Raw genomic sequence first — 26,738 nt, 5'->3', positions numbered from 1 at the left:
TTTTTAATAGAATAAGACACATTCTTCTTGTAATGATCATACGGCTCTACTGTACCCTTTTATAAATCTAAGATACATTACAGAATCTTAGTCATCTATTTTCCTTTATCTCAAAATATTTTGCTATTTCATTATCCTATAAATTATTTCATCATTATTCCTACCTATGCTTAAAAAAGACTAAATGAATTTTTAAAATGGGAAAATGAGAAACTTGCCTAGAGGAATGATGCAAGAGTGAAATTAATCATCCCTATTGCACTGCACTGCTCAATGTGTTATAACACCTTTCAAGAAGATATAAACCAGGTTTGAAAACTATCTTTGAAGTTTCTTCTTCAGCCTTAAGAATTCAGAATTGAAATTTTTTTGCCAATAGTCACAGAGAAGAAAATTAGATGGATCAGAAGTTGAACGCAAAGACAGGTACAGCAGCACATTAGATACTATGGATAATGATGAATGTACTTTGAATAAAATACAAATGCTCTGAAGGTTTTAAGTTTCATATAATATCATGACAGACTAAACACAAGGGCAAAGAGATCACTAATCTAATGAAACACATGAGACCTTAAATTAAATTTCATACCATGACTGAAGTTTAATCAGAGTCTGAAATTATGTTTAATGTTAAAGAATATATTTTGGTAAAAGGTATTTACAGTCCTAAATACAGTTCGGGGTTATCAAATAATAATTAATAATGTACAAAATGTCAAGATTCTAAATTAATTTACAGAAATGGAATAATCCACTTTACTTCTCAGACAGAAAACAAAACAAAAATACAGTACTTATGTTAGCAAGATATCTTATTCCCAGGCCTATAACTAGGGGGAAACTACATTATTTAGCAGTCAGCAATTACTGAGGGCTTACTATATGACAGGTAGTGTGCTAAGCAATTTATATGCATTATCTCCCTGAATTCTTAGATAGTTGTATGTAACAGTTTACAAACGAGAGAACTTAGTTTTCTTAAAAAGTCCAGGCAGGGTATCCAAGTGTGAATGTCTTATAGGTCACATATAACTCAGCATATCTGACTCCTGTTTCTTCATTTAACCAGAACACCACACTGTCTGCATGTTGCACGCTTTTTTAAACATCAACAACAATCCCAAAGAAAGTAAAATATTACGCTTAAAACTGTGATGGAGGGTTGTTTTCCTAAGTAGGTAAAATTATACTGAATCTTAACTCTATATTATTTACTATTTCATGCATTTATCTTGAAACATACTAAAGGAGAGTTCATTACTGAAGAATAACATATCATTATAATGAAACTTCACCTATAATTTACTCCAGAGACATCACAGAAACCCCACGAACATCACAGAAAGATTCTACAATAATTCATTCTTATGAGGTTTATATGCATTTGTACATTCTTTGTAATAATTATTTTTTGACTCATAAACTGAAAGAATAAAAGAAGAAAAGGAGACAAAAAAAGAGTATCTCCTGAGGTAGCTGAACAAGAGCTAAATCCTAGTGGAAAGACAAAAGCAGTAAAAGAAGATGTATGTTTAAGGCTACTTAAAGAGGAGTTAACTGAATTGTGAGTGTAAGAGGACAAAGGAGAGAGCACAGTACTATAAATCAGGAGTTGGCAAACTATGGCCCATAGCCACATCCCACCACTGGTTTATTATCTTTACAAAGCATTCAACTTAAGTTTTCCAAAAAAAAATCTTTTCACATTCATATTCAGTTGGTTATATCAGATTTAATGAAATTACTTAATTAGAATAACAAGTAAAAGGAGTAGAAAGAGATTTGGGAACCAAATTGTAAGAATGCGATTCTTTTGAGAATACAGTTCCACTAGTGGGAGCAGAAATGAGCCAGAGCATCAGGGCTAGGCAACTCCCAGTCACCAATTCCTAGTTGTGAAAGCTTAGGATGACAAAAGCATCAGTAACAGCGTTTTACAGATGGAGTGTAGAACATTTGTTCATTGTCAAATTAGATAAGAAGTTGCTTAAGAAAGTTTCTAATTTAAATAATAACTTAGCTGTAGGAAAACACCCAATGTGTCATGAAATAAATTACATATATTTATTGTGTAACAAAGATATATGTGTACATAGTAAATAATTTTCAGAACAGTGATTGTATATAGAAGATTTCTGAAGAATGCCAGAAGAAAAGTAGACACTCTTTAATCAGAAAACATAGAAACAGGCTTCCAGATTTAGTATTACGTCTTCACAGTTCACAGCATCTATAACACATAGTAGCTGATCAACCATCTTTACTAAATTAATGCATGTCATTACCTACAGCAAATATACAGTACTTGCAAAAATTCTCCCTCTCTGAAGCCTACTGCAGACACTGAAAATCATTTAGCCTCTTTATGCCTCAAATTCCTTACCTAAAAAACGGGGAAAATAATACTATTCACCTCATATGATTGTTAAAATTAAATAAGTAATTACATGTAAAGTATTTAAAATAGCACCTAGAACATGGTTAAATGCTATGTATAAGAGGTGGCCAGTGGTGGTAGTAGCAGCAGCAGTAGCAACAGCAGCATTTCTATTACTGATAATTAATCATAACATTTTTTTCTAATGAACACAGACATGATTTTAGAATCTGTCTTAACGAAGTACATGAAGATACTTTGCCAAGATACAGTGCCAAACGGATCACAGTCAGAACATAAAATCTAAAGTATAGATGTAAGGGATTGCAAAGGAATTCCAATTTTAATTTCCACTGGAATCTCAATGAGTTGTTTTTAGATATGGTGCTATCAACCTTCCACAGAGAAATATCTTGTAGTTAACAAGAGCATCTGGTCCTCAAGAGAAATTTCATTTGGAACACAAAGAGTTTCTGAAAAAGCTATAAGGTGGAATATAGCACTAACCACTTATTCAAAAATTACAAGATAATATAGAACAATTTTAATGGATCAAAATGGTAATCAAGGGCCAAGAAGATCTAATACCTCACTTAAAAATTAGGATAGGGCTTCCCTGTTGGCGCAGTGGTTGAGAGTCCGCCTGCCGATGCAGGGGACACGGGTTCGTGCCCCGGTCCTGGAAGATCCCACATGCCGCGGAGCGGCTGGGCCCGTGAGCCATGGCCGCTGGGCCTGCGCATCCGGAGCCTGTGCTCCGCAATGGGAGAGACCACAACAGTGAGAGGCCCGTGTACCGCAAAAAAAAAAAAAAAAAAAAAAAAAAAAAAAAATTAGGATAAAGAAGCTCACTGTGTCAGCTTGAAGAAATGTTCAAGTTCCTGTAGGGTAACAGTTCTCAAAGTTTGCTCTGCAAACCACTGGGGGGCTCCAAGATATGTTTATGGGGTCCATAAATTCAAACCTATTTTCATAGTAATATTAAGATGTTATTTGCCTTTTCAATTGTGTTGACCTTCGGACTGATGGTATAGAAGCAATGGTGAGTAAAACTTCTGGTGTCTTGGCAAGAATCAAGGCAGTAGCCTCAAACTGTAGTAGTGGTCACTGTATCCTTCACCAACACACACTAACATTAGAACAAAAACCACAACAGTTTTACTAAAGAATAAGGCCATTCTTGATGAAGCATTAAAAATTTTTTATATTTGATCCTTGAGTACATGTCTTTTTAATATTTTATGTGGTGAAATGGGAAGCAAAATATTTCAACTGCTTACCAAAGTATGATGGTCATCTTAAGGAAAAACACTTGTGTGATTGTTTATGAGTTAACACTAGCCACATTCTTTTCATGGTACAGCATTTTTATTTAAAAGGATGACTGACAGAAAAATTTTAGTTATTCAAGCTCTGGTATTTGTCAGATGTTTTTACAAAAATGAATGGAATTAATCTTTCAGTTCAAAGAAAACTGGCATTTTTTTGCCAATGATAAAACCAAAGTTTTTAGGCTAAAATTACAATATTGGAAAAGTTCCACCTTCTACCATGATATTGATGGTTTCTCAATATTCAAAGACTTTTTAAAATTTAATTTAATTTTATTTTTAACATCTTTATTGGAGTATAGTTGCTTTACAATGGTGTGTTAGTTTCTGCTGTATAACAAAGTGAATCAGCTATACATATACATACATCCCCAGATCTCCTCCCTCTTGCGTCAAAGACTTTTCTGATAAAATTGACTGGTGACAGAAATAACTGTTATATTTTGGTATTGTATGATACTGTACAATGAAATGGGTCAACATACAGAAGATCTGCATACCTCAGGAAATGTTTCTTTTCAAATGACCTATGCACTACAAATCATGGATGATTTAAAGATCCATTCAAACTGCAAGATGGATCAATGGATTTTAATTCAATAGAATATGAAAGTTCACTGCTATGGTTTCAGATTCCTCATTGTAACCAACCTTTAAGAAGGTTATCAAAGAATATCCAAAATTACCTGAAGACTTTTATAAAAGTCCTCTTCCCTTTTCCAACTACATAGCTGTGTGAAGCCAGAAATTTTTATGTATCTCAACTGAAATAACATGTTGTAACAGACTGAAGGGATAAGAGAATCCTGCTACTTTTATTATTTTTTAAAGATAAAAATATCATCAAAAATGTGAAACAATACCACACTTCATAGTTTTGGAAAATATATTTTTCATTAGTTACTTATGTTTTACAATAGACTATTTTTGGTTTAAATGAATTATTAAATGTCATTAAATATGTTAGTTTTTCACTTTCAATTTCCAGTATGTTTAAATATCTATAACTGTGATCCATAAAAATATACGCTCCTTGAGATCCTGATAATTTTTAGGAATATAAAAAGCTTAAGAAGTACTGATTTAGGACATCAACAATATTATACTTTCTGAAAGTGAAAATTCATAAAGTACTACATTTTATATAGATCACTACACAGACAGTCCCTTGCAATTCTACGATAATCAAAATTGCAAAGAAGTAAGAATTGGTCCTACCCCTTCCCTGTTCACAATAAATAAAGGTTAAAAAAAATATGGATAATGAATTGCTTGAAAGTGAAGCTCTATTAACTTTAATCTAGGTCGATAATCTCTAAGCTTGATTCTATAGACAATAGTTTCAGCAAACAAGAATCAGAGTACATTAAAAAGGGTTCCATGTTCAAGTAATTCCAAGTAAAATTATGTTAAAAGTAAAGTTAAACAGATTCCTTTATTAAATCTTTTCAGAGGTGATAACGTGTTAATAATGCACCGTGAATCTCAAGAGCCAGATACAGTATGCAAAATTTCCCACTTTTTCATGGAATGTTTCACAGAATTGGTAGTTCTCCCACTGAAAATGCTTTGCTAAAAGCTGATGTAGATTAGATCCCCAAGTTATTTTAAATGAAGTATTACTGAGAAAACTAGAGAACTTACAGCCTCACTTGATGAAGAGGCAGACAGCTCTTCAGGACTACAGTTCACTGTTGTCTTGGGACATTCTCTTCAGCAGTTCCTGTCTCCCCATTATCTACCCTATCTCCTGGCAATCCACTGTTCTAGACTTTCTCTTTCTTGCCTTCTTATCTCCCTCTTTGTTATTACTTACAAGAGAGAGAGAAAAAAATAATCATAAGAGTAAAATCCCATTTTGATGCTTCCTGATACCAAACCAATTGACAGTACTATGAAGGATAATAAATAAATCAATAAACCCTAGTTTTGATCTTTGTTCTTTTCTCAGCTTGGAGTGTTCTCCTATCTATAACTCTACATGAATCTTCTTTTCAGTTATATAAGGTAATTGTGTGTGATGATACCAGTTTTTCAAAAGTATCACGTATACTGGAAATAAGAAGCCTGATGATTCAGCTAAAAACTGATGGATAGCTGCTAAGGTGGTGGTAGAGATTGGGGTGTATACATTCTGTTTATGATTAAAAGATCAAAACTATTTCTAGTGTTGATAGAAATTCATTTGTATTTCTAAGTTCTTATTTTATGGCTGTTACATGTTCCCATTAATATTTTGCTTAAATCTAACTTATGTAATACATATAAATGACAATAAATCTTTCAAATATTTAGCATAAAATACGAGCTTTCTTATCATGACATTTCTGCAAAGCAAAGAATATGTATTCAGTTTATCATTCCACTCTAAAAATCAAACTCACTGTTTTTCAACTAGTAATAACATCCAAGCATATACACAAATCCTATGAAGTCCTGATACTGTTTTCCAAATAAAGCAAAATATTTCATATCCCTAAAACTAAAGAATTAAAAGTATAAAATAATTATAAGAAATACTCCAATGCATAAGCTACTTTTCACTGTTTCTCTATTTCAAACTCCTACTTTTTTTCTCAATTCTTTTCATTTTTTAACCAAAGAGAATTTTTTGTGTGTTTTCATTCAGGGAAGGGGAGATGGGAAGGTGGGGTAACATTAATATATCCCTACCCACTGTAATTCTGTGTTATGTTAACTCTTCCAAAAAGCATTTCAAAAGTATTCACAACAAAGCTTAGGACTCCACATCAATAAATTAAAATGTTTTGCCTTATTCAAGTAATTACAGCAGTGTATTTTATAAACGTCTGGTGCAGTGACTAAGGGAAAGGGTACATAAATTGCACTCACAAATACTGCACACTGGAAAGATAAACTGAAAAATTATAAAAGCCCCCTGTATGTACATTATTTCTCAGATTTGTTTCATTGCTCTATTTCCACAGCTTAATTTTGGACTACTGTTATAATGTGGAATTATTTTTCCTGCTCATATTTTGTTCTCCCCATACCAAATTACAAACAATTAAAACAGCATTCTTAAAATATTTCACTACTCTTAGCAAAGACTTTTAGTGCTACCACATTATCTATGGATATTTCTGAGTTGTTAAAAAATGCTTATATGTAAATATATGTACAGATACACAGATGTGTATATAGAGAACTATCAAGTAAAAAACTACTTTCTTAACATCAAGGATTGAAAAAACAGAATTTAAAATGACCTCACCTAAGTTTACTTCTTAGTATATTAAATCTAACCTTAAGTATTTTCTTTACAGGCATGCCCACACACACAATCAATTCAATTACTGAGCTGCAGGCCCAGACAGACTTACTGTAGCAATATTCTTCAAAATAGCATCTACCTGCTACAAGGCAAGCTCTCCAGAATAGCATAACTAAACATGAGGAAATGCTCAGAGTCTCCTAAGGTTATCTATAAAATAATGAGGAGTTTCAAAATAAAATTTTATATACATATTTTATATACATATTTTTGGGTTTAGATATGTATATAGTTATAAAAGAAGGAAACAAAAATTCAGATTCAAGAAACAAGTGGCATTTTAAAAAATCTGTCCAATAATTTGCTCTCAAGGACAATAAAGAAGTAATATAAATGAAATATTAAATAGCTTTCAGGTTCTTTCACAAATTACCATTAGATTCATGACATAACTGGAAACCAAGCTACTCACTTTAACAAATACTAACAAGGCAAACTGCTAGAGTAAGTTTTATTTAACTTCTCCAAAGACGTAAAGTGTTTCACCAAGTCAGTAAATAATCCTTCAATAATGACTACATAAAATGATAAAAATATTTATTTTCCCCATGCCTCATTTTTTACTCATTCCCAAATGAAACAAAAATCATCTTGTGAAGTTAGAGTCAACTTACAAATTAATATTTTAATAATAAAGTTACAGAGCTAAGAGGTAATTTAAGTCTACTTTCTTGATAGCCTGTATCAGCAGGGAAGGTAGGAGAGTAGAGAGACATTTAATAAATCAGTATTCTTTCTTAGTTTATCTAAATAACAACCTCTAAAAATACATAGTTAAACTTGGATAAAGAATTGACTTTAGGGCTTCCCTGGTGGCGCAGTGGTTGAGAGTCCGCCTGCGGATGCAGGGGACACGGGTTCCGTGTCCCGGTTCGGGAGGATCCCACATGCCGCGGAGCGGCTGGGCCCATGAGCCATGGCCGCTGAGCCTGCGCGTCCGGAGCCTGTGCTCCGCAACGGGAGAGGCCACAACGGTGAGAGGCCCGCGTACCGCAAAAAAAAAAAAAAAAAAGGATTGACTTTAAAGCTTCAGTAAGACTTCATGTTTAAACTGTTGACGAAGTATTTTAACTACTTTAACACTTAGGTAATACTTCATTTAACTTGATGTAAATCTAGAAAAGGTAACAAATGATAAATTAAGCCCTACATTCTGCGATCTTCAGCAATTCACCTAATTTCCTCAGTATGATTAAGTGTAAATTGCCTTGGAGTTTTATTATAAGGGAAAGCTGGTAGTTCATCTAAGTAAGGTCTTTAATCAAAGAAGCATGCATGCATGCATGCTTATATATTTATATAATCCACAAAAAAATTATATAATCCACAAAAAAATTCCTCCATGAAAGTTGCTTCACCACCTTTTTATCTACTAGGGCGCTGTTGTTTGTATTTATTTATTTTTTTGAGGTAATTCGGCATTTATTTATTGAAAGTAAGTTGAAATCTATTCTATTGTATATTATTACAACAAGTGCTGTTCTTCACTGAGGCAATCTATCATTGATTTTCTAACTATGTTTTCTACATATGCAATTCAAGATTTGAAAATTAAAATAATATTTACCTTACAAAGAATTCACATATCTATTAATAGCTACTGCAACTGGCTGTTACCATATTACAGGTACAGTTGCATATGTTACTTCAATTGTTACAGCAAATTCCATGAGAGACCATGACCATCATCATCTCCATTTTCAGATAAACAAATTAAGCAAGAGAAGCAGAGTAAGTTGTCTATGGTAAAACAACTAAAAATTTCTCTTAAGCTTATGTTGTAGAGTGTTGTTGTTTTTAAACCAATCAGTACTTCATCAACAGTTTTCCACTTGTATAAAATTTTATTATTGAAATACTAAAGTAAAAGCCATGAAGGCAAATCACTGAACTAAGGCAATACTATATGCTACAATCTTACTTGTTTACAAGGATACTTGCTATACAATACACACATAACAGCACTCTCTTTATTATGCTGGTGTGAGGTTAACATAATTTCCACTCATGTTTTTATAATGTTGAAAAAGATCATGGGAGGCAGGAAAGAGAAGCGTAAATATTATGATAGATATAAGTTCTAATATATAGATATATATACATGCACACACAGATGCGATAGGTAGACAGATAGATATATTTATGAGTTCATAAATGTTATTCTGAAATTACACCTGGGGGAGTTTTCCTCTTATGTTTTACTCTATGCATTGAGCAACCATAGGTCATAGATGGTACACCTAGGTGTAAGAATTTCAACTAAGACTAGCAATGGTCTTTATCTTCACAGAGTTTGTGTTTAAAATAAGGGAGACAAAACAGTAAGATTAATTTTTAAAATAACTATAAAAGTATATTGACATTCATCAATAAAAAGGAATAAACTATTGATACATGCTATAACATGGAACCTCAAAATCATTATGCTAAGTGAAAGAAACCAGAAGCAAAGTGAGCCTATCTATATGAAGTGTCCAGAAAGGTACAGAGATAGAAAGCAAGTTAACGGTTGCCTAGGACTGGGGATGGCAATGAGGACTGACTGCAAACAGAATGGAGATCTTTTTGTATGGTGGTGTTTGCTCATGGCCATAAAAATGAAATTCACTCTTCGTGGTTGAATCAGTTACCATCAATCATACAAATGTCAGCATATGAAGTCTTGCTGATATCTTTTGTTAACTATGATCTCCTCATCCATTTCGTTTGACATTAAAAATTATATCTTTTTAAATCATCATTTTAATTGTAACTTGGGAGCAAATATAAACACATGTGCTGTACCGTCTGAATCCTTCTTAAAATTTGACAAAAACCATAACCATGAATGAGATCAGAGGTCAGCAAACTATGGCCTGTGGGCCAGCTGACTTCTGTAAAATCAAGTTTTACTGCTACACATTCATTTCCACATTGTCTATGGCTGTTTTCATGCTATAAGGCACAACTGAGTAGTTGTGACAGAGACTACCTGTCATGCAAAGCCTAAATTTTACATTATCCAGTGCCTTAATGAAAAATCCAACTCTTAAACTAGATTAATGGTGGACATACAAAAAGGATACTGGAAATAAAGGACTAATAGCATAATACTCTGAAATAGGAAAAGAAACTAAAGTACACTACAATGTCTTTATTTAATACTTAATCTTTCAAGAACTCAATTTTTCAAAGTAATGGTACTAGTATGTAAACAGTCCAGCATCAAATGCAGTAATATTTACACGACCAATTTAAGAAATTTCAAGATGAACTTAGAAGATAAAAGATCATGATATTCAAAGCAACTCAACAATTATTTCTGATAAGAAAAACGGCCTACAAGAAAAAAAATACTCAAAAAGACTGTCAATTCCACTCTTAGGTATATACCTAAGAGAAATGAAAACATGATGTCCACACAAAAACATATATATGAATGTACATAGCAGCATTATTTGTAACACCAAAAAACAGAAAGAACCTAAATGTCCATCAAGTGACAGATGGATAAATAAAATGTGGTCCATCCATGCAATGGGATACTTTTCAGTAACAAAGAGAAATGAAGTACTGATACATACCACCACATGGATGAACCTTGAGAGCATGCTAAGTGAAAGAAACGAGTCACAAACTATCAGATATTATGATTCCATTAATATGAATAGTCTAGAATAAGCAATCTATAGACAGAAAGTAGATTAATCGTTGCCTAGGGCTGGGAGGAATACGGGGAATTTGGGAGCTAAGAGATGCAGAGTTTCTTCCGGAGGACATGAAAATGTTCTACAATTGACTGTGGTGGTAGATGCACAACCCCATGAATATACTAAAGCTACTGAACTGTATCCTTTAAATGAGTAAATTAGATGTGAATTAAATCTCAGTAAAGCTGTTTTTAAAAAAAGGGACTATCAGTATCTGGTTAAACAGCTGCTTTAAGGCACTAAATACATGTTTAAGTGCCATGTAATTTATAGATATTATTTATCTTGCTTGTTCATATTTTTCTTTCAGCTCTTACGTACTACTAAAACTACTCTAACCTATTCTTAATCACAACAAAACTCTCCTCAAATTTCAAAGAGGAAGTTATTAGTACAGCTACCAATTAGATTATTATCCTAGGAATACTCCCCAACTAAGCCACCTGGTATTTGTTTTGCTGATTCTAAGACTCATAAAATTGGGCTTCAAGCTTCATATTGATGAGCAACAGCCAGGAATGCCCACAAAGAAGTGGCATTCCTGAACAGTGTATGATACTGCGAGCTGGTAACTGGCAAAATATGTGATTTGTTTAAAAGCCTTTTGGAACAGGAGAAAGCATGACCAGTGCCACTTCCAAGTTTCCACATCTATAAAATAGAGGCGATGCAACACGACACTTAGGGTATTTTGTAAAGCAGAAACGAGAATCATATGAAAGACATCATAGAATTTAGTAAATAAGAGCTGCAATGTTATTATTTAGATGGCCATGCCCCTGAAGAATGCAGGCAATACAAATTTTACAGAACAAAAGGGTCAACCTCTGTGGTTCACAAACAGAGGTATTATAATACCTCTAAACTCTTTTCATTCTTAATTTTGTATTAAAAAATTTCACTAGCTGGAGATGGGAGTGAAATTAGTCTCTCAGTGGAAAGAGTCTTCTTCATGACTTTAGAGCCTTATGTGGTTTAAAAGTAGCAACAGTTTCAATTATTCAAAGATCAAATCTATTGTGGAAATAGGACAATTAATAACATTCAGCAGAACTTCAATATACTGGACTAGATATAGCAATGCTTAGCATTTATATGCATTCGAGCTTTCAAACAATTTCACAATAAATATATAAACATGAACTTAGTATAACATAATTTTATTTAAGTCTACTACACTTCAGCTTCATTTAAAGGAAAATTTAAAAGCTATATAAGTATCTCAAATATACAGCATATTATACTTCCAAAAGAAAACTGACACTTGTAGAAATAAAAATACTATGATTAATGTATAAATAAGGAGAATAATTTAAAGTGATAATAATAAAAGTTCAAATGAGAGGCAAACTACTTTAACTTCTAACATATTCCTTTATAAGCTTAAACTCATTATACTTCTTCATTAAAATCCAAGCACTAGGACAAGTGACTAGTTCCTCTAGTGAATTAAATGTTATTTTATGAATTTTATATTCATTCTATTAAGTACTGATAAATTATTAATAATACGTACGTTTAACATTTATCTTACAAAATGCACTAGGGATATATTACACATACACACACACACACCCCCTTTAAGAACCTGACACCATTTATTCTACCTGTAGGAAAAAAAAAATCACAACTTATGGTAGAGTTTCATATAAATCCTAATCTGATTTCAAATATTTTTAAATCCTGATACCAGTACGTATATGGCAAATGCACCCAATATATTTCTGTAAGGCTTAAAAGTATATTAAAATTATGAATGAAGAAACAAAAAGACTGAGATTAACAAGCAAACTATATTATTACACAGTAAATCAGAATTGAGGATAAAGAATCCTACCAACCCAAACACCCTCAAATATTCATGTAGAGATTGTAGCAAATACTCTGCCTAATGATTAAAAATTGGGCAACATCTAAATAGCCCTCCTTGTTTTTGAGGAGACCTATTGCAGGTCACATATTGGGAGAAGAAAATTCACCTCAGGCTCTCTGTTAGGTGTTGCTCCACGGATCCTTATATAGCGGTATAGAAATTATACATGATTTAAACATGACATTATTTAATAAATGATTTTGAAACAAGGCAGTTACCAACAAAAAGTGAGATCACTGCACACTACATAAAAAACAAAATTCCAGGCAATACATGCAGTTTTAAAAAATATATAATAATAATTTTAAGGAAATATAGGGTAATAGTTTTCAGATCTTCTAATAGGTAAGCCTTTCCAAACAAACAAATTATGACTCCACAAGCATTTTAAAGATTTAAATTTCAAAAACTGCCAGCACAAAACTAAAATGCTGCGAAAAGCATCTGTAACATAATGACAAAAAAGAGATTATCATTTATATATAAGAAGCTGCCAGAAACCACTGCAAAAGGACGAACAAACAAACTGAAAAATAAGGAAGAGAATATACTTGGATTTTCTTAATTGATGATATGTAAAGTTGGGAGGGAAATTAATACACTGAAGTAGAAGAAAATCCTAACAATGCAGATGGAAATCAAAGTAACTTGTAACTCGAAAGTAATTTTTGTGAACCTGAATATTACCAGAATCCATTTGACCTGAGAAGTAATGTAACAAAGCATTCCACTGATAGCCACTTGAGATATATTTGTAATAATTCTGAACACATAATCTTTCAAAGACAAATTGCCAACTACATGACAGCTATAGCATATAAATAAAGCTGATTGCATATATAACCAATACAATCTGAACAAGCCAGTTTTACCACATATGGAAACCATAAAACATAGAATTAAAAAAAAAATTCTTCAAGAATATAAACAAAATGTACACCACAAAAGTATCATAGGTCCTTAATAACGATCCCTAAAAAAAGACTGCTACAAGAGCATAAATATATGCATCAATATATTGCTGACATTCTATTGCTTAAAATTATATTTAAGTCAACTACTTCAGCACTAGTTCACATTTTCATTATAAATCTGACAACTTTTGTTGCTATTTTCAAACTCTGGAATGTTGGCCTCTTCTTCCTCATCTATCAAAATCCAATTTACCCTTTAAAGTTCAGCTAAAATGCTACATCTCTTAGAAGCTTTTCCCCTGTTAGCATTAATCTCTCCATTCCCACTCGGAAAGCACTTTGCTTATTCCTTTAGTCACAGCATAAGACTGTGCCTTCTATTAGCTAGCTGATTACATTTGGGTCTCCCTCACTTGTTAACTCTCTGAGAGTTATTTTATCTATGGACAACAACCTATGAGTCTATAGAAAACAACTAAGTACAGTACAGTGCTACACAAGGCTAGCAAACACATTTTTTAATTTAATGAATAAAAGAATATAACACGAGTTTCAAGAAAAAATGGGAAAACAGTACTGATTTTATGATTCATGAAAATAATTCAAATTAAAAAACTCATGAAAAATAAGGGTAACATCCTAAATAAACAGGCTAATAATTTTTAGAGGAAAAGGTCATGAGAGACAGATTCTTAGGATATGGACAGGAAGCCAAATAGAAGCCTCAAGCTTCATCAAAGAAGTCATTCTTGAATATAAGAAAGCAAGCCACACAAAGGTTCAGTGACAGGGGAAGAAAGATCTTTCTTCACCTTCTTTCTCCAAGTGGAAACCTACTTCCTACTGGCATGGACAGAATAGCTGGAAAACAGTGCTGAAGAGAGGCTTAGCTCACCTTTCCAAATCCTTAAAGAGATAAGTGATGACTAGCTGTGCCCTGGATGCCCTCCATTCCTGAAAGCAAGATAGCCAAGCACTTGAAGATTCTTACCTCACTCAACTAGATATTATCATTTTTCAGCCCTTGGGAAATGGAAAACTCTGTGCCTGCCCACAACCTGCATCTTATATAAAAGGTAAATCCATCATTCAACTTTAAAACACACATTCAAAAAGCATGGTACATTTTACAACGAAGATTCTGCTTTACATAGTCAACAATAAAATGGACAAGTAGAGTTTTACAAATTGGGGAAAGACTAAAACCAAAGTGAAATCATGAATAATTATAATCATTGATTTATAATGGTTATCTGCTTAACTACAGACTTTAATTTCTTGAGGGTGGAAACAATCACATAAATCTTTGAATGTCTCATGTCTATAAAATATAACACCTGGCACACAGAAAGTTCTCAATAAACGTTTGTTGAATAAATGAACAAATGAGCAAACTGAAAAGCAAAACTGTGCATTCATTTATTTTGTTTTAAATGCCATACATTAAGCCAAAATGTATGTTGTAGTTTTGACATTAACTGAATAGTCAAATAAGTGAGTATGAACATACCACAGATCAGGATTTTGCAATCTGAGGCTCAGAGGCAGCAGGGAATGAACTCTGATATTGTATATTTAAGTGTTTAAGCATGCATGTGAATTTTTCTAGGACAGGCTCTATAACTGTCATCACATTTTCATAAAGGTGTAGGACTACAAAAGGGTTAAAAATTCTAAAGATGCGTTATCAATTTTAAAAAATAAAAAATATAAGTAAACATTACATACAATTTTATGTTGTACTAGAAGTTTTAATCTCCCTTTGATGAATCAGAAAGGCTCCTGGATCTTATGGAGTACCAATGAGTCATTAATCATTCAGTAATTAATAAATTCTTTTTCAACCATGTTACTGTGGAATATGTGGGAGTTAATTATTATACTTTAAGAAATTAAAAGATACTAACTACATAATCATTAATAGGCAACCAATATTACTCAGGCAAAACAAAAATATTCAAACGATTATGCTACATAACATTAATGCATAAATGGCAAGTCATTCTCATAAGTGAAAATAGTACTTTTACAGAGCCAAAATTAGCAATCCAGAGTTAGCTGGAATGTTTAACAGAACAGGAAAAGAAAAAATCCTAGGGCTCTATATCCTATCACTCTATCCTAAGAACTAAAAGTAAGTGAAACAGATAGGAGCTCTTAGAAATCCAATGTTTTGGATACAATTTTAGTAATTTGATTATAATGCTCAGTAAGTAGCTAAAACAGGTGTCCTTTTTCTAAGAAACTGAATAGCATAAGTCTGCTTGTAGAAACACTGTAACATCCAAAACTGTTCAGTTTAATCAAGCTGCTTTTCTAATAGTGAGAATTTTTGATGGGAGGAGGTGTGAAAATAGTTTAGCAACATAGAGCATTCCTGAGGAAAGCTAGGGAGCCACAGGTGATGTGCCACATTACGTGGCATGAAAAGGCTGAGACCTCTAGGGTCTCAAAGTTGGACAGAGAAGAAAATAAAAAAAGAAGTGAACAGTAAAAACTGATGCTATGAATACTCTGACTATTCTCTCCCTTCCTCTGGACTCAAATATTAGGAAGAATAAGCACAAACAGTGTTCTCTCTACTCTTCGCATTTGCTCAGAGTGAGCAGGCATTATGATATTAACCAAGCAAGCAGGACCACATACTATTAACAAGTCTGGATGGATATATTTTATGGCCTGCCTCTACTTACCTTATTTAGCAAGAACAGACAATAAGAACAGAGTAAAGGTGTCTCAAGTTTCAAAAAAAAAATTAAGATACTCCTTAAAATCTGACACAAAGCTAAAATTAAACTCCTTTATACATGTTATCTAAGAAAAATGCCCAATGTTATCTGTGCAGGGCAAAACACTGCACACGTAGCTCTACCTACCCAGCTCTTCAAAGCAAAAGTAACGGTGCGAGAGAAGCAGAAGTAACTGCTTTCAGAGAAGATAACTGCTATAAAATGTCAAAATCCCAAGAATGTGGCAATAACCTTGTCTTCCTATATGAAAGAGGCCACATTATGTACCCCTGCTGAGTCATGATCAAAATCAATTTTGATGATACGATGATCTTTTAATATATGCTGTTTCCATAATCCTTGAGAAATTCTCAGTTTTCATGATGAATCTTATCACAGATGAATAAGAATGTGAGCATCGATAGTCCTTTTAAAAACAGGACTGACAGACTTCTGTAAGAATAAAAGCTACAACTCCTCGAAGACTGAAGATAAAGCTTGGGAAATAAAGCATTTGCTACAGAAATAAGATAGCAGTATGCTACAGGTCATGTATAATCATTATTACAGAGGATGAGAGGAAAGTCAAGAAAAATTTTAGTCAAGAAGGATGCTAAATTGCGCCAAATTGCTTCTACTGCATTGAATTTAACATTTATAAAATGAATTTTAATGAAAAATTCTAGCTAATGATATATAAGAGACTCAACTTTTTTCCATCTATCTAAATTTGAGTTGCATAAAGGTAATTTTCCTACACATAACTATTATGTACATCAAGATGTAATATTTAGGTTGTGGCCCTGTATTTGTGAAATAATGTTGCTTTATATAGTACAAAAAAGGCTCAGCTGTGGATTACTCCTGTACATTTATTTTAGTACTTCTCAGTGGTAATACTAATGAAGTTGATTCTTTCCTGAACACGAAAATCAGTGTTATTTGTCTGACTCTCCTGCAGCATGTTGAAGGATAAATTCTACCAACAGAAAAAAATGTAAGTGTAACTAAAATTATAAGACAGATAGTTTTAAAATGTTACCATCTTGGTAGCAGTAAAGACATCTCGCTGTATCTTCAGACAAATTTTAGAGTTTTAATGAATATATTCAGAAAAAATTGATGACATTCATTTTAATTTAGTATCTCAGAAGAAACAGAGAAACACATTATCTTTAAAATAAAAGTTGGCTTATTTCTACTCATGAATGTTTTTATTAAAGGACTGGATCTAACTATAAATATACCTAAGAGATACAGGATACATAGAATATATAATAAATACTACAGTTTCCCAATGCTTTCATTATATACACGATTTAATAACATTGTCAGAAGAAAATGATTATGCTATCTAATAACAAACTAAAATTGAGTCATCATAGCTGTTTTAAAAACAGCTATAATTTTATTCTGTAATACTTTCATTTCATGATATTTTTGAAAATAATGTATTTGCTGATTAATTTACTAAAAACTTTCAATGATAAGCATTTGAACCATACCAAGTGCAAAAAGTTTTAAAATTATATCTTCTACCAAGTTAGACGAACATTATTACCAGTATTGTAGCTTATTCCTAAATTTGGCAGGCCTATTGAAGCTAGCCAGATAACACTGGCAACTGGAAGAAGACTGCAGTGATTACACTCTACAGGGAATTCACAGAATGGGCAATGTAAAATTCAGGGGAAAAAAATTCGATGATGAGAAGAAACTACTAAGGTGAAAGTATGCATATGTATGTTGAATGGCATGATGGGGTGTGGAAAGTAGACTGCAGAAGAGTAAAGTTGAATGAAAATATTTGAGAAATTCAAACAAAATTTCTCTGCTTCAACCTTAATGTTTAATTCTTCCCCTCCTACTGAAACAACAGAAATCAGGGTTTTCAATAAAACATCCTTTTGCTGTCTTCAGACTTAGCTACCACCTATTTCAAACTTCTCATCTCTAGATTCAATAGTCTTCACATAGCCACTTGCACATAAACTAAGTCTTTACACATTATCAAAATATTCTGTCAACTATACTCCAACAAAAGTTAAAAATAAATAAATAAAAAAACTGAAGCAAATATGGTAAAATCTGCCCAGTAAATATAATATAGGGGTCATTTAATTATTTTCTGTATGTTTGATATATTTCATAATGTAAAAAATATCAAATAATGCTCAAAATAAAATTTTAAAACACACTAAAAAAAAAATGCTGACCACATGAAAATGAGACTTTTCCCCCCATCCACCCCACCAAAGAGTAAACTTAGAGCTCATGCCACAATAAAATTTGCATATGTATAATTTAATAAATTAAATCTTTTAAAAATATTAACTCACTGAGAACATCTTTGTGTTCCCAGCATGAGCCACAGCAGCTGGCAGGCATACAGTCGATAAAGACAGTATTTCATCAACACCACCGTTTCACATTTTTAACATCTCTACAATATGGTTATATCTTACAATTGACAGTGAAGCATAGCTTTTCTTAATGATATATAAAATAATGATGCCTCTTACAAATGTTGCTGTTTCAAATTAGACTAAACAGAGCAATAAACGTTAAATTTCATTGAACTAAATTAAACCAAGGTGAAAGTGCCTGTCTGTTAACTACATTAACTCTCAGAAAGCTGAAATCCACGTTTTTTTGATTCATTCTTTTACATGTTAGTCTGTTTAAAAGCTTACATTTTTATATAGAATAGGTTATATCTCCTTAATTATCTTTAAAAACAACCCAAGTACTATGCCTTTTGACTGGGATGTTTAATCCTTTTTCATTTAAAGTAACTACTGATAGGGAAGAACTTACTCTTGCCATTTTGTTCTTTTCTGTCTGTCTTGTAGCTCTTTTGTCCCTTGTTTCCTCTCTTATGGTCTTCCTTTGTGTTTCACTGATTTTTTTTGTCATGACCTACTCTGATTCCTTTCTCATTTTCTTTTGTGTATCTTCCGTAAGTATTTTCTTTTTGGTTACCACAAAATTTACATAAAACACCTTACAGTTATAACTATCTTAAACTGATAAAAAATAAATTTCTATCATATACAAAAGCTCTACACTTTTACTCCCCTCCCCCAACACATACTTTATGTTACCTAGTCACAATTTACATCTTTTTATGTTGTAACCACTAACACATGTTTACAGGTAGCTCTTTTTTATACTTTTGTCTTTTAACTTCTATGCAAGAATTAAAATGATTTACATAACAGCATTACATATTCTGTACGTGTCTATATATTTACCTTTTCTAGCTTATTCTATACTTTCATAAGCTATTTTATACTTTCATATGCTGTCATGTTGCTGCTTAACATTCTTTTCTTCATTTATTCTCTACAACTTATAGACTATACTTATTTTATAAGTAAAAATGGCCAAAAAATTTGCATCAGTATTGTTTGACAATTATAAATCACAATTAAGTTTCTAAGACTTAGAGTACTGAAGGAGCTGTGTTCCTGAACCAATAAAACTGTTCCAGTCCATTAAAATCTTGACCAATTTTAATAATACCTACCCGTTCCTTTGCTCAGATATGGAGGCTTAAAGAACTTCACAACACCATAGACATTGACAATCATGCCACTCTTAAGTTGATTCAGGGGTGTATATACATAATGTGTGGCTGGAACCTAAAGAAAGACAGTGAATATAAGTATTAAGATTTTAGAATCATGTTATGATCAAATTTGTAAGTTAGCAAACTGATCAGCATTTTTTCCTTCTAAGTGTCTAAAAAGAGACTATAGCCTGAAAAAAGGAGAAATGCACAGCTTATAAAGGTTGCTATATAAACCATCTAGTTTTTCATATAAATAACTTTGATTATAAATGGTGTAATTTGTACACAGCTCTAAAAAATGCAGTTTAAGAGACTTTTGTTCTGGTTTTTAACCTTAACTAATATCACTTCAAAACTTGTGGCATATATTTATTTTTTTTTCCTATACTGCTATGAAGATTTTAATAAGGCCTAAATAAAGCCAGATTTTGATTATAAATGATATAAAGACATTAAACATGGTAATAAAAGAAAAAAATTTTTCTGAAATAACTGTACAGAAGTTTGGAAAGAAAAGGGGAAGTGATTTCACAAGAACGTCTGATGTTAGTCAAACAATCCTGAAAAGGGTTCAGACATCTGGCCCCATCACCCACTCACTTCACTCCCAACTGGAAATAAGGTTACCTATCACACTAAGAGTTAAAATTTTAAAAATCAAATCAAAATGAATTGTTTTTTTCAAGGAAGCTGATCCCTCAGGTCAAACACAAGGGCAGGGCTTGCTTAGAAATCTCATCAAACCATGATATTAAAAAAAAGTAATGAAAGAAAAACGATGGTCAGCATATGGGACAGAATAGAGACAACAGGTACTCAGCTGACAAACTAACTGGATCCAATATATTATCTTAACAAATATCTCCCTAATGTGGAGATGAATGGGAAGGCCAGCACAGCTCAATGACCCTAACCATTATGGTTTTCCAAGTAATGTACTTGTTAATTCACAACCAGCAATCAACATCTTGATTGTAATTTGGCTCTCAATGTAAATAAGCCAGTATGTGTGTGCAGAGCAGCTACGTTATATTCTAATAGTTCAGAATACCTGAGCTTCCTGAAAAACCGTTTTTGCCAAGTTCAGAGGCTCTCTCATTTACTTCTGCCTTACTACAAGTGCATGGATGTATCAAATATTTGAAGCTGACCTATCTATAACAATTTTGAAAAACACTAATATCAGAGTTAATTCATATTTTTTTAAAAGTACATCAATACTTTTATTGGTTACAGTTACCCTAAATAACAAATTTAAGTTATACAATTATGGTAGTATTCAGAATTTAAAACCTGTATCCCGTAGTCACTGTCAACTACAAGCAAAGTCCTTGAACTCTGTCCAATAGAAACTAAAGGTAGAACATAAAATTTATTTTAAGGAGCCCATGGATCGCAACTAAGGAGCCCATGTGCCACAACTAAGGAACCCGCCTGTGCAACTAAGGAGCCCATTTGCCATAACTAAACTTTATCAACATATTACCTTCTTTCCAGTTTCACTCAGCTACAAGTAGCTCACCTTTAAAAATGGGAACCTTCCCATTGCTATGAGATGACAAAATTTTATAAAATATTGAAAATATGATTTAAAAGAAAAAGCAAAATATATCAAAAGTATAATAAAATTCTTTACTTAAAATTACATAATTTGTCAAACAATTCAGCACATAACAATCTGTTTAAATATAAGCTGATGAAAAGCAAAAGAAATGAATTTGCCTAAGATTTAAAAGGAGTAAAAATCCCAGTGTCTTCACACAATAAAACTTCTTTTCCATTTTAATTTTCTTGTGTACGTAACTTCTGCAAAATATCAGCAAATATTCCAGACAACAGATGAACCAGGTATTAATTACCAGGGAAATATATAACTCAAATGTAAAATCATTATATATCAAAAAAGTAGAGATTATGTTTTCCCACTGTATTGATACTATTTCAAAATCAGTCTATAAAGTGGGTCAAATACATATATGTATGTGTGTGTGGGGTGTACATTTCTAAATTAAAATTAATACCATCTTACCAAAGACATTGATTCTGTAGAAAAATCTCTTACGGATTTAACATAAACCTGAAAAAAAAAGAGAGGACTTATTTGTATACAAACATGTCCAATGTGATTACAGACCTTTAACTGTAGTAAAACTACACACTTTATAATATTCCAGTTCACAGAATGGCATAAAGTTATAGCTTACAAATTAAAAGTCGCAGGTACAAAGTTGTCTAAGCTAAGCTTCAGTTTAATTCACCAATTTTAATATCACAGAACCACACCTGGCCCATAAAATGCCCTGTTCAGACAAAAAAATAAAACAAAACAGGCAGATGTTGGTCTGCAGGCACATAGCTTGACCCAACTCTACTTCTCCACCTGACAGCCTTGACCAAACAGGCAGTCTCCAAAAGTGTATGTGTGTTTGTGTGGGGAGGGGGCGGGGGGTGGTGAAGTGAGACGGAGAGGATGAAGACCTTCATAAAGAATGAAATAGGAGGAAATCAGTTTTACCTAAAAAGGGGCACCTGATCAATTTAAGATAAAATCAAGCAGACCATCAAAAGAGGATGACAGTATAACTGCAAAGAATATATTGATCAGGTTTAGAGTGTCTGTGAAGCTTTAAGAATTTCAGTAACAAATAACTATCTTTAAGGGATCCTTCTCTGCTACCTGGAATCATTCTAAATATAAAGCCAAGAAAAGGATTTTTATTTTTAAACTTAAAATATTTAATTACAATAATTCAGTCAGACTAAATAGTTTATCTGCAGATACACAGAAATACTACTTCTATTCCATTACTTTAGCTCATTAAAACTACAATTAGAGACTAAAAAGTTGCATACTTACATAAACAGTTGATTTGAAGTCCTCAGATGCTTTCAAAAATAAGCGAAGTTTACCATCTCTGCTTGTAGATGAAGATGCTGACAAAATAACAAATCCGGCCACTGCAATGGTGTCCTATATAGAAAAAAATAATTTAAAAATCATCAAAATACCATAATTCTGAATGCCATATAGATTCTTATTTTTATTACTATGTAAAAACAGGAATCATTTCTATAAAATGAAAAGCTGGTTAGCCTAAACTTGTTTAATGCTTTCTGAATATAAGATTGAGACTACCACCTCCTACAAAAGGGTATCAGCAATGTAGCCATAGATAAGTACAGTGCTCCTCTTAATGGACCAGGAAAACACTACCTAAATCACTTAGAAATTTTTATTTATCTATTAGGGCTTCAAACATCAATGTTCATCTCAATTTATGTGAATAAGTGTGCATGAATAAACACAACGAAGAGACAGTAATGAGCCAACAGTATTAAGAATGGAAATTAAATGAAACTAAATCTCTGAGAGACTACATTGAGAAAGACATGTCATTATTGCAAAAACTCCATATTGTTATAAAACTAACATGAGCATAAAGATCCAGGGTATGAGACATAAATAGGACATTTCCATTTACATACTAATAAGAACAAAGATACTTTCTTTCCACGTAGGTTTATAATAGTAAGAAGAAGCCAATCTCCATTTATTCCTGCCTCTCTCATTCTTTAGTTAAATCTCTTTTCTTATTTTCCAAATACTGGAACATCCACACTTAGTGAGTCTTGTCTTGCTGTATTTTATACACACACACACACACACACACACACACACACACACACGCACACACGCATGCACACACACACACACACACACACACATATTATTATCTTACTCCTCTAATTTTAACACCAAAACCTTAAGATAAACAGAAATTCCTGGGCCTTAGGCAGCTTCCTTCAATAATCTTAATTTCTACCAAATGGAACTCTTCTGCATTACTGATTTTTATTTTGCACATATGAGTGTGGTGTCAACCCCCAGGAGTCTCTATTTAGGTCCATTAATTAGGCTGTAAGCACCTTGAAGACAAGGGTCATGTCTTATTCTGCTTTGTATTTACAGGGCTTGGCACAAAGTAGGCCCTCCATAAACTATCTGTGAATCTAAGGAAGGATCATAAATGGCCTTTCTAAAATCTCTGGCCCTATCCAGATATTTTAGCTCTGCAAATTTCTGCATTTTATTTTCTTCAGGTGAGACTGCAAACATAATTGTGTCTGTGCTGTTAATGCTAATTAAACACAATGCTTCACAGTTAAGTGGGAGAAAATTTTCCTTCCCACTGAAGATTTTCTATGTTTGTACCATGGTTTAGGCAGTTTTAAAGGGGAATAAAATAAAGAGCAAGAGTGCTTCTGGAATAAATTACTATTATAACTGAAAAATATGCAGTTTTTCCAATTTACCTTTGAACAGTATATTCTGATTTAAATGAAAACTTAAGATTTCAGTCAAAGATGTAAAGTTGTTTAATCAAGCTAACACAGGAGAATAAACAGAAGTAGGGAAATCATTGGTCAGTTCTAAATTCTCTTCAAAATACAAAAAATAACATATCTCATTTTATTTTTTATTTTACTTTAAAATGTCTTAAACATAAATATATGGAAAGATATACACTAAATGAAAGTGTTAGGGGAAGAAATGCATATTTTTCAATTTTTCTGTATAAACCAAACTTAAAGAATAAAAGTATTTCTTTTATGATGGAGAAAACATTTTTAAATAAAGAGAATAAATCATTAAAAGCAAGATATCAGTATTCATAACAAAAATTTTTCAAAAGTCTATTCTAACATTAGCAACAAAACTCAGTAAAAGGTTACAACTTTTCCTCTAGCATACAATCGACAAAATGGAAATAAGAACCAAAAATACTTTTAAAGAACCTACATGCCCGTTGACAGACGAATGGATAAAGAAGATGTGGTACATATATACAATGGAATATTAGCCATAAAAAGGAAATTGGGTCATTTGTAGAGATGTGGATGGATCTAGAGACTGTCCTACGGAGTGAAGTAAGTCAGAAAGAGAAAAACAAATATCGTATATTAACACATATATGTGGAACCTAGAAAAATGGTACAGATGAACCAGTTTGTAGGGCAGAAATAGAGACACAGACGTAGAGAACAAACGTATGGACACCAAGGGGGGAAAGTGGCAGCGGGGGGCAGTGGTGGTGTGATGAATTCGGAGATTGGGATTGACATATAGACACTAATATGTATAAAATAGATAACTAATAAGAACCTGCTGTATAAAAAAAAATAAAATTCAAAACTTCAAAAAAATAGTTATTAAAAAAATTTTAAGCTACAAATTAAACCTATAAAAAATAAATGTTCAATTTATTACGTTTGTTTTATTTTTTTAATTTAATTTTACTTTTAATTTTTATTGGAGTATGGTTGATTTACAATGTTAGTTACAGCGTTAGTTTCAGGTGTACAGCAAAGTGAATCAGTTATACATATACATGTATCCACTCTTTTTTAGATTCTTTCCCCATATATGCCATTACAGAGTACTGAGTAGAGTTCCCTGTGCTATATAGTAGGTCCTTATTAGTTATCTATTTTATATATAGTAGTGTGTATATTTCCATCCCAAACTCCCAATTTATCCCTCCCAAATTTATATTTATAAACATGAATTTATATTTAATTTACACATATAAATTGCACTGAAGGCCCTCAGTGATCTCATCCCAAGTTACTTTGCCTGCTTTATCTCCATATACTTCCATTCAATACAAAATAAATCAGATTCTCTTATATACCCAATGTTTTTCCACATATATTTTTTGCATTTTCTGAGTACCTATCTTTTAAAATCTGGGCTGTAAATGCTTCTTCCCTGGGAGGTTTATCTTAGCTTGTACCCCAAAGAAGGAAGAAGGAAAAATAATTCTTCCTTCCTCTGAACTCTCCTATGCCGCATATTAATATTTTTCATGTGTGTTATTTATAAACTTTCTTAATGTTTTTACTGCCCTGAAAACTCTGTAAGATCCTTGGGACTAAGAATGTCTTATCCATCTGAATATCCCACACAAGTGACTAGTGGAGGCTTCTGTTCATAATCAGTGGTCAACAAATATTTGTTGAATAAATTAATCAACACTGGTAGAAACTGAAATACAGATCTAAACAAAAGAGAAAAAAATAAATGGCTTAGGATTCATGTCCCATCAATTTATTAATCATAATGACTTTCCAATTAATTCAAATACACAGAGGATTAGAAACATAAATATATAATAGGCTGTTTTAGCTTGTATAAACACTCATTAGATTGAGTTGAAAATGAGATTTAACACACACTGTTCTAAGTTTCTGAGAAGAGCACAGCATACTGAAGCCATTCAAACAAGAATGGGAATTACACAGTTCAGTGGTGAGACTAAAGTATTCTGATATGTCAGAGTAGGTGCCTATCTCAGTCTGCTGAAAACAGTATTAGAAAACCAGCTTGAGAAGCATAACCCTGCTGCTAAAAATGATAAGGTTTTAATTGCTATCTTTGCATCAAAGTTATAAAAGTGAAAACACATTTGAAATGAAATCTTTGAAATAACTCGGCATACTCAGATATCAGCAAAGCAGTCATTTCCCTTTTGTCACAGTGCCTTAGATAGATTAAGCCCTCATCATTAGACAATTTTCAGTGTAGCCAACAGGAATATTTCTACCGCAAACGAGTTGCAGAGAAAATGAGTGAAATAAATACGGGTCTTTTTAACGTAAGCGTTCTTTAAAAATGAACAATTGAAGGAAAAAAAATCAGACAACTTACTTGCATATAAACAACCATGGTTTTTACATGCTAATATCTCCCAATGAGGAACACAATCAGTGGTGAAATAGGAAGCAAACCAATAGGTAACAAAAATACACAAAACCAGTGTATTAATTTGCTTATTTTTAATGGATAACATACTAAAAATTCTCAAGTCATCACTGAGCAGGAAAAGGGCAAAGAAAATATGAAACAGTTGATAATCCAAAAAGAAAAACTTATCTGACTTTAACAGGCATTA

The 26,738-nt window shown here is 32.5% G+C and overlaps 1 protein-coding gene across 2 annotated transcripts in view; it reads right to left on the bottom strand.

The window, feature by feature from the left end:
- Positions 1-26,738, bottom strand: part of POT1 (protection of telomeres 1) — an 81,598-nt gene that overhangs the window by 40,552 nt on the left and 14,308 nt on the right. For both annotated transcript variants that reach the window (XM_027102052.1, XM_027102053.1), the window contains 3 exons: positions 22,643-22,756; positions 21,815-21,862; positions 19,741-19,855 (listed from right to left, as the gene is read on the bottom strand). In XM_027102052.1, coding sequence (XP_026957853.1) covers positions 19,741-19,855; positions 21,815-21,862; positions 22,643-22,756 — 277 coding nt within the window. The remainder of the gene's footprint in view (positions 1-19,740; positions 19,856-21,814; positions 21,863-22,642; positions 22,757-26,738) is intronic.

The sequence above is a fragment of the Aethalodelphis obliquidens genome, unplaced genomic scaffold (genome assembly GCF_003676395.1).
Source record: "Aethalodelphis obliquidens isolate GAN/ISIS:26980383/991018 unplaced genomic scaffold, ASM367639v1 scaffold5, whole genome shotgun sequence".
Taxonomy (NCBI): domain Eukaryota; kingdom Metazoa; phylum Chordata; class Mammalia; order Artiodactyla; family Delphinidae; genus Aethalodelphis; species Aethalodelphis obliquidens.
Note: the sequence above shows the minus strand (reverse complement) of the source record. Positions and strands in the feature narration are given on the sequence as shown.